This window comes from Euleptes europaea, chromosome 8, assembly GCF_029931775.1.
Source record: "Euleptes europaea isolate rEulEur1 chromosome 8, rEulEur1.hap1, whole genome shotgun sequence".
Taxonomy (NCBI): Eukaryota; Metazoa; Chordata; class Lepidosauria; order Squamata; family Sphaerodactylidae; genus Euleptes; species Euleptes europaea.
In genome coordinates this window covers 45,208,386-45,218,390 of record NC_079319.1, presented here as the reverse complement: position 1 = coordinate 45,218,390, position 10,005 = coordinate 45,208,386, and the positions used below count along the sequence as shown (strand labels likewise).

Below are 10,005 nucleotides of genomic sequence, written 5' to 3'. Positions count from 1 at the left end.
ATCACACTGTGAGTGATCACAAAGTGTGTATTTCATTGAACACCAACTATTCTCCACCTTTCCATACATAGCTTGAAGTACCTAACACTTACACAGCAGTAATCTTATAAAGGACAATTATAAGTTATCCATCAATCTCCAAACTTCATTGAGCACAAATTTCCAAGCAGGTGCTTAAAAAAATATACTGTACCAGCAGTAGAGTCAGTAGAAAGCCCTGCAAAACAGTAAGGTCTGGCACGCTCTTGTAAATGGAAATACATGGGGGTCTGATGTACAGTCTCAAGCAGGGTATTCCACAGGGTATGGGCAGCACACAGAAAGGCCTGTGTTTTGGTTGAAGCCAAAGAAGCAACACAGACAAAGAAAACAATGTCATCCTCCGACCTGCAAGTCTCTTTTGCACTTTGTTATAATTTTATTGTGATTGGGAAGTCTCTTTAGACTATAATCCTGGTGACATCATTTTAATGACTCTGTGCAGGCCAAGTACAACGAGCCTGATTGAGAATAGAAGGTATTTGGTGCCCACCCCCAAGGTATGATCATCACATTCGATGTCCATACTGCCCAACCAGCTTGGACCTGAGCAACAGAGTGAGTCCAGTCACTCATGCTGCATGCCAAACCAAGCCCTTGTGGAGCATCAGCACCTCCTCATTATGCTAGCCATTTGGATGTCTCGGTTGGAGAATCAGCCTTAACAATACCAATATTGAAGAGAAATGTAGAGGCTGAGAAAGTTTACCTTGCCCTAGGGCACTGTAGCCAATTTAAGGCAGAGCAGAGAGAGATCTCCTGGTTCAGCCTTGCTATGCCATATGGTTCCAGTGGGGGGGGGGGGGAGGAGAGGGTAACAAGTAGAGGGAAGTAGTGGTTAGACTTAGTATCTGGAAAATCTGAGTTCCCTCCATAAGCTCTCTGCATAACCTTTCATAAGTATGCAGTGAGGATAAAATGGGGAAGGGCTGTTCTGAATTCCTTGAATGAAGGATGGAATAAAAATATGCTGGACAGAAGAAGAAAAGTTGGTTTTTATATGCCGATTTTCTCTATCTTTTAAGGAGAATCAAACTGGCTTACAATCTCCTTCCCTCTCCCCACAACAGACACCTTGTGAGGTAGGTGAGGCTGATAAAGCTCGAATAGAACTGTGACTAGCCCAAGGTCACCCAGCTGGCTTCTTGTGTAGAAGAGGGAAAACCAACCCGGTTCTCCAGACTAGAGTCTGCTGCTCCTATCCACTACACCACGCTGGCTCTCAAGACAGGAGAGGGAACCACTAATTGATTGACCAGTTAGTCTAGGCTGCTAGGTAACAGGCTTTCCAAAAGCCCACAGAAGCAATAGGGCCCATCCCAAATATACACACTCATCGCACCTCCCAGCTCAGGCACAAAACCCAGCTGTTAGTTGCCTGCGGGGAGCTGTGACTGAAAGGAACCTTTACACAATAATGACAAACCTTACCAAGACCTTCCATGTGCTCAGCAAGGCCCTACAGCAGTGACTGGTCAGCAGAACATAAAACCTTGTTGAGTAGAGCTTGTGGCAAGCACAAAGCAAACTTGATGGTGGTTTTTCAAATGCTCTGTCAAAAAGTTTCATTCCCCTGAGCCCCCCTACTGCAGTTGCTACGGCAGCCCACCATCCCCTGCCATGCTATGCCCCTTCTTCAGGATGCAGGATGCACAGTCCTCTGCAGCCTGTTTTGGATGTGTCAAAGGTGGCGAAAGATACAAGAGTAGGAGCCTTGTATCATCTTCTCATGTTGCTCTCTTCTGCTAGTCTGGAGCAAAGCAGCAACTTGGGCAGTGATCCAGGTCTGACTTATTTCCCTTTCGGGTTTGTAACAGTTTTGAATTTTGTATAGTAGCTCTGGATGTGGGTTATAACTCTGGTATCGCTGCGATAACTGATAGCACCCCAGCTGATATACTTAGTACTATAATAAAACATGTTCACAGCAGACTTGCAACGCAAGTTTTCTGCCTTGAAAATAAATTCATCTGTTTGCATTACTGTTTTCCCTCCCAGAAATACTTGCACCTAAGCTAGCCATTATAATTGGCCTTTCTTGATAACTTCCCCCCCCCCTTAACAAAACCACGCTATGCGTGAAGCAGGCTGACCTAAATGCCTGCTAAATTCATCTGTGTATCTTGGGGGAGGGAAATGCATTTGGGCAAAAGCCAATTTCACAAACCATTTCACTGTTAAAAAAGCTAGCACTGTAGCGCGTGTCACAATTCGGTAATCAGGGATATGTTTGCTCTTAAACTGGTTCAGACAAAAAAAGAGCACATTTCTCTGATAAATGACATATGGTTTCTTAGGGAGAATGCATATGGATAAAATTTTCAGAATCTAATGGGATTATATATAACTTTAAAATTAAGGCTAAAAAGGAGACATTAGTCATTTTGGTACAAGAAGCACTAATGCTAAAATAATTTTGCAGGCAATATTGCTGTAGAAAATAAACAAAAAAGATTAAGTATAAAATATCGGTTCTAATTAAAAGTTTAGTCATAATCAAGTTATTTTGAACGCCTAATATGTCAGGAAGTACCTGAAAGGATCCGCTCACCTTTAATCATACTTAATTGATCGGTTGAGCATGCTTCATCAAAACTTGATGATCTGCTTCATTCACTGATATATTATTAAGATCTTTATCACTTCTTTCAAACCCTTACCAATGCAAACAATAATGCAGTTTTTTTCTGTGTGTGTGTTAAGTGCCGTCAAGTCGCTTCCGACTCATGGCAACCCTATGAATGAAAGTCCTCCAAAATGTCCTATCTTTGACAGCCTTGCTCAGATCTTGCAAATTGAAGGCTGTGGCTTCCTTTATTGAGTCAATCCATCTCTTGTTGGGTCTTCCTCTTTTCCTGCTGCCCTCAACTTTTCCTATCATGACAGTCTTTTCCAGTGACTCTTGTCGTCTCATGACGTGACCAAAATACGACAGCCTCAGTTTAGTCATTTTTTTTCCTGCTTCTTTCTTAAAAAATTACTTTCAGTGTTTGATAGCTGCTAACTCAGTTCTAATACATCCTTCTTTTCTTTTAGACAAATACCTCTTCTGTGCCATAGCACATGGATTTCAGGACTGCATGTGAAGAGGTAATGCTAAATGTTTGTAACTTGGGGGTGGGAGAAGTACTCATAGTGGTTATGACGTTCTATATTTTTTCAGTAAGAAATATCTAAATTGATTAATTGTGCTTGGAAGATGACAAATTAATTCTCAGTTAACTAGACTTAAAATTAAAATTTCTTCAAACATATTGAGCAGATCAAACATGTTATGGATGTACCAGATGGAGGACATTTGCAGGATTTTGTCCACCCCCCCACCCCAAGATCCATCTTTGTTTTGCCTCTGTTCCTTTACTTCAGCTCTAGCTCTTTCTCACCAGCTTGTCCTACCTGCCAACTCACCATGTCCACTGTGCCCCCGTATCAGCTCCTGATTTAATACGCCATCCTTTCCAGCTTCCTCCTACTCACCCTTGCTGCCCATATTCTCCTGCCCCCACTTTCCCTATAGTTTCTCCTTTTATCTCTTCTCTCCCCACTCCACACCCCCACCTCTGTTCTCTCCCCTTCGATTGTCAGGCACCTTTAAGGATTGCCATATTTCCCCACACTTCCTCCCAATTTTTCTTCATGTGATGTCCACATATTCACAGACACTGCTGTTATGGTTTGGGAAAGAATAACCCCCTCCAATTTTATTCTTTAAACATTTTTGTATTTTTCTGCAAACCTTGGGAGTTTCTCACCTGGTGTGGCCCCTGTGATGTGATTTTTGAACTGCACTGGGGGGAAGGGGTAACCATGGATTCTAGAAATATGACAAGCAGGAGACCCATGAGGACTTTTGGGCAGACCCTGTCCCCACTGTATTCCCCTCCCCATACGATTTTATTTTATTTCCCCTCACTATTCCTTTTTCTTTTCACCCATCCACCTACCTCTTTCTGTTCTTCCTTCAGCTTTGCCTCCTTCACTCTCCTTTCCCACCTTCCTTCCTATCTCTACCTTATTCGCTTTCTCTCCTTTTCTCTCTATCTCCCCTTAACTGACGACAGAGACATAGAAGCCTTGGCAGTGTTGTTTGGGGTTGCCTCACCTAAAATGGTGACGAAGCTTTTGCTACAAAGTCTCAAAATTTCTCACAATGTTCTTTTTCTTTATCACATTTCTATTTGGTGGATGTACTTTTTAGACCTTCAAATTTTTCTGCAAGCCTGTGTCTTTCACTAGGTTTATAGAAATGTCCCCTCACCAGTCACAGACACCATTGTGTGGATATTTTTCTGGGGTCAGGTTCAGTTTTACAATCACTGGTATAACTCAAATGTAAGTGCTATGAACATAGCAACCTTTGTAGAGACAGGATCTTCATGCCCTTCAGAGAGGGTACTCAGAACAGAGGCAAATCCTAGCATATGGTGCCCAGTAATACAAAGAAAAGAGAAAGTCAAATGTTAACTTTTAAGAAGTGCACAGCTTCTTATTCCCCTATATGCTCCTCAGTGGCACCCTCCAGTGCTTCTGCCCTTGATTCTTTATTTCTGTGTCTTGGGCCTATAAATAAATTAGTAGTTCGTAAGTCAAGATCTAGGCCTTCTGTCTCCTGCTGGGGGCCAAACTCACTCATGGGAAACCGTTTACATAATATCTTAACCACAAAACAACTAACTTGGAAAACCCTTTGTTTATAATATCTCCTAAAAAAGAAATTCTAATATGCAATTTCTCCTTGGCTGGCCACCTCATATACTTGCAAAGAAATCAGAAGTTTGCTCAATCAGGCCTTCTTTCTTCTGCTGCAGGCCAGACTGAGGAGGTTGGCAACCCTAGGCAGTTGGTAATACAAGAGCAACTTTACTAACTGCTCACACTCTGTGAACTTTGTTCCCTAGATCCAAATGGACTGGAGACATTTCTTTAAACTCTAAGCCTTTTAATCGAAATAAAATATCATAAAAGGAAAATGACATGGGTTAAACATGGACTTTGCCTTAGTTTACTTGTATTTTTTCCCTTCTTTGTTACTGGGCTGCATGTGGTAGGGTTACCAACTATGGGTTAGGAAATCCCTTGAGATTTTGAGGGTGGTAGGGTTACCAACTATGGGTTAGGAAATTCCTTGAGATTTTGAGGGAGGAGCCTGGGAGGGAAAGGTTTGGGGAGGAGAGGGAGCTCAGTGTAGTCTAATGTCATAGACTCCAAAGCAGCCATTTTCTCCAAGAGAACTGATCGCTGTGGTTTGGGGGTCAGTTGTAATTCTGGGTGTCCTCCAGACCACACCTGGAGGTTGGCAACCCATGTGTATGAACATTGATAAAATAATGCAAAATAACAATGCAAAATAACAATTTTAATTGCTTCCCTTTTTGTCTCTGAGCTTGCCAGAATTAAGGTTATATGAAAATAAAACTCAAACATTAATTTGAGCATATTTAAAGGTAGTTTTTTAAAGGTTTATTAGACATTAAATAATCTTTCCACCCATAAGAGTGTACCTAATATATGTTCATTAACACTGCTTTCATGTGCGTAAGGAAAGGATATAACTGAATTGAAGGTTTAATTTAAAGCAGCAGTACTTTTCATACTTTAATAAAGAGACTGCTAAGACCTCACTATATATTAGTTTACTCATGTAAATTAGATTTCTGCACAGATGCAACCAGTCATTACATAGCCCCAGATAGGTTGATATTTCTCATGCTTGATTTCCTTGTTCAACGTGTAAGCAAACTCTGCCCACATGTGTTACAATGCTGACTTGTATTTTAATTTCATTGTGATGGCTAATTATTTCAGCTATATAGTTATGTGCCACTTAATTCTTGCCCACAGCTCTTTTCATAAAGCTTCTCAGGAGGTTTTATAGGGTAATCAGCCAAGTTAGAAGTGTGCAGTCAAGTAAAGCAGAACAACTACATAAACAATTTAATATTTTCCAAACATAATCTTACCTCAGGCAGTCCTCAGATTACTTGTGAGGTACTGGGGCTTGTCCACAGCTCCTTTTAAGAGATCCTAGGAGGTTTGTTTCAAAAGGTGTTTTTTCACATCTTACTTTCTTTGGCTGAGGGAACTTATAAAATAATTAAAATTTCTCTCTTCTCCGAGTATCCAAGACACGAGCCCTAATAATGTCCTTGTTCCATAAATTGTACCTAGAGAGAAGCAACTTCTCAGTCTAACTGAGTGTCAGAATCATGATCTACTGGCTAGGGGTAGGGCAACATTTAATTGGGCCATACACATTTGTCTTGGCTACCTGAAGCCTGTCTAATACTACAGTGAGCTAAAGAGTGATGGGGCAATTAATTGGCCAATGGTGTGGTAATCTTCAGCATACCTGACTAAATATTTCTTTATCTGTAGATGTTTTCTTAATGCGCCCTTGTGCTTTGAGTAGAGGATCCTATCACTGCAACTGGTAGTCTCTCAGGTGGTCATCCTCTGTCTATAGTTAGAAGTGAGAATACTGCATAGTTTGGAGATTTTCATTTCTACCCATCTATTGACGCTCATACACTATACAAGCTGCTACATGGGTGTGTCCCTCCCAATTAATTAGCCTAAGTGCTGCAGCTGGCTTACTGAACTCCAGTATTTGGTCGACACATTACTTAGTATGTTACTCCTAGTAATTAAACAATACATGATGTGTAAAGCCATACCTTTTTGTTGCAGCTTGTTGTTCCCTGTAATGTGGCATGTGGTGACAAATGGCTAATCGCAAAAAGAGCTAGTATGGGGTCATCCTTCTAAATGCATGGGAATATAAAATGTATGTAGTCTCCTAGCATGGGGAACAGAATGATGATCTGCTTGGTTTATACTGGAACAGACTTTGGGATGTGATACTCAAGGCAGGTACCCTCCCCCTTTCCATTGTGTATGTGAGGACCGACTCCTGTCTCTTTTTACTGTTAACAGCTGGAAGTTTATTATTAAGAAGGGGTCAAAAGAGAGAGATGCTCCTCCAGACATATTTAATCTGAAGCAGTATATAGATGAAGTGGGGGAAGTTAAACAGCTCTAACAGGGCAGAGAAATCTGGAATGGGTGGGCAGTCATGAATGGGTGAGCAGCAATATAAAATCTAGGGGTGTAAGATTCACTGATAGGAAGAAGTGGTTGAGCCTTAGAAGTATGTATAATATGCAAGGTGCCTATTGAGGTCTAACAAGTATCTGATCTCCAGTATAAGGAAGGAAAGTGCCAGTTTAATAGCTTAGTGCCCTTCTTGAAAACAAAGGTTAAAGCAGCAGAAACACAGTTTCAGTGACATGGTAAGACAGCTTACAGGGCATTACAGGTTTGTCAACTCCAAGTTGGGAAATTCCTGGTGGTTTTGAGAGTGGAACCTGGGGAAGGAGCTCAGTGGGGCATAATGTTGTAGGTTCCACCCTTCAACGCAGCTGTCTGCTCCAGAGGAACTGATCTCTGACATCTGGAGATCATTTGCAAATAGATATCCAGACCCCACCTGGAGATTGGCACCACTGAACATTACTCTCTGACCAGTTTCATTTTGAATTGTCAAGATATACATCATGCTCTGGCTTGGAAAGCTTCCTTCTGGATGATGTTTTTGACCAACTGGATTTAGACACACATTAGTTCAACAGTACACAAATGTAAGCTATGATCCGAAACATGTTTGAAATCATAGAATCATAGAGTTGGAAGGGGCCATACAGGCCCTGCTCAGTGCTTATAGCATCCCTGACAAGTGCTTATCCATTTTATGACCATAGTTTGTATCAATTGTAACAATTTATATGCCATTAAAGGTTTATTATGATTATGATAAATGCTTATCCAGCCTCTGCTTAAAGACTGCCAGTAAGAAGGAGCTCACAGCCTCCCTAGGCAGCCAGTTCCACTGCTGAACAACTCTTACTATAAAAATGTTTTTCCTGATATCCAGCTGGTACCTTTCCACCCGCAATTTAAACCCATTATTGCAAGTCCTATCCGCTGCTGCCAACAGGAACAGCTCCCTGCCCTCCTCTAAGTGAAAGCCCTTCCAATACCTAAAGAGAGCAATCATCCCCCTTCAACCTCCTCTTTTCCAGACTGAACATTCCCAACTCCCTCAGCCTTTCCTCATAGGGCTTGGTCTCCAGGCCCCTGATAATTCTCGTCGTTCTCCTCTGCACCCGCTCAATTCTGTCCACATCAATATGTTTCTGATGGGTGAGCGCTACTGGATTATAACTAAGTGGAATCCTTCATATCATTTCGATGTTCTGATGCGATCTCAGTTAAGCTGAGAAGGCTTAATTAGATGGCTTTGAGCTTAACGTAGATTTGAACGTGTGGTTGAATGACACCCCTATAATGTGCAAGGTTGACCTCTTTTACACCAAGACCCTGGTTGCTGAAATACCTGCCTTGAATTTGCTCCTGGTAATGCTGAAACCAAATGTATACTGGATAAGTAGATATTTTTAAATTCATTGTTGCATACAGCAAGTCTTCAAGCGGCTAAAATATTACCGCTTACCAATTTTGCCACTGTTTCTATTTGTTGGGGATAATTTCAGATATTTCAGCCAATAAGCTGGGAGATTTATCAGAGTGCCACCAGCCTCTGTGAATGCCTTACTGACTATACCAGCTTAAAAACAAAAAAGAGGAAAAATCCTTTTGATCCTACAGCATGAACTATCAGTATGCAGTTTGGAAATGAATGCAACTTTTTTTCCCCTGTTCTTCCTTTGAAGACAAAGACGGGGATTTGTTTGCTGCAGGATGGTAACCAGGAACCTTTCAAAGTGCGGCTGCACTTAGCTAAAGATATTTTGACGATTCAAGAACAAGACGTGATCTGTGTGTCTGGTGAACCTTTCTATTCTGGTGTAAGTATTGCTTTCTCCCTTTTGATTGCATCCAAAATGAAATATTTATGTTGGGTTATCTATTTTGAAATGTATTTATTATTAACACTTCCAGATTCACTCTTGCCTTTCATTTTGTGGTGTCAGTTGATCATTATAACAATCTAATACACTGTATGGTACTATGGTAAAATGACTGGGTAGGCCCTTGTTTTTATCGTGGGAAATGAGGGATTTCCTCAGCTAGGACTGGTCTCTAGTTGCTAGACTCCAATGGGATTCACCTCTCTTCAAACCTTTATCCCATTCAGTCTCTTTTCTCTTTTCTCACTGCTCCACTACAGGTCTCTAATAGAATTGCAGTTGGTTGGCCTATGGCAGACCTTCTTTAAAAAGTATAAGAATCCCCTCCATACACGGAGGCTGGAGGAAATGTTTCAAATAGGAATCCCCAACATGGTGTTCATGAGAGCCATGGCACCCGCCAACACCTTTCCTTGTGCTCAGCAAGTGGGCAGGGTAGGGTTGCCAAGTGCCAGGTGGTGGTGGGCAAAACCCCGCCAATCCACCTGACTGCCCGCTGACCAGCTGAGGGTCAGCGGGCACATGTGCACACATACCTGCCCGCCGCGCCATGTCACTTCTGGATTACACCCAGAAGCACCGCATCGCAAAGGGCCTTTTACCACTCAGACTCCCAGTTTTTGTGGTAAAGGTCCCTTGCGATGCGGCACTTGCAGATGCAACTGGAAGTGATGCGACTGCATCGGCGCGGCTGCGCACGCTATCTCTTCCTCACCTCCGCCCCAAAAAACTCCCACCGGAGGAGACGGGGGTCCTGGCAACCCTAGGGCAGGGAGAGTTGGGGCTTTTACTCAGAAGGACTTCTGTTTGGCCATTGAAGTTCTGATTTGCTGGGCAGACTTTTAAAAGGTTGTTTTGGCACTAGCTGCCACTACAGCATGATGATGTTCCCTGCATTACTGAAGGAAAACTGTGTATTTGCAAGAAAATATTTTAAAACAATATGTTCATGAACAGAGCTTCTGTCTGAAATGCTGAAGAATTACTACCAGAGTTATGCATGACCTCCCTCTCTGGCATGTTGTGGTTGGCTTCACCT

At 42.1% G+C, this 10,005-nt stretch overlaps 1 protein-coding gene across 1 annotated transcript in view; it reads left to right on the top strand.

The window, feature by feature from the left end:
- Positions 1 to 3,074: 3,074 nt before the first annotated feature.
- The window catches only part of SNTG1 (syntrophin gamma 1), a 143,789-nt gene continuing 136,858 nt past the window's right edge, over positions 3,075 to 10,005 (top strand). Inside the window, exons 1-2 of the mRNA XM_056854317.1 lie at positions 3,075 to 3,129; positions 8,769 to 8,903. Coding sequence (XP_056710295.1) covers positions 3,103 to 3,129; positions 8,769 to 8,903 — 162 coding nt within the window. The 5' untranslated portion in view covers positions 3,075 to 3,102. The remainder of the gene's footprint in view (positions 3,130 to 8,768; positions 8,904 to 10,005) is intronic.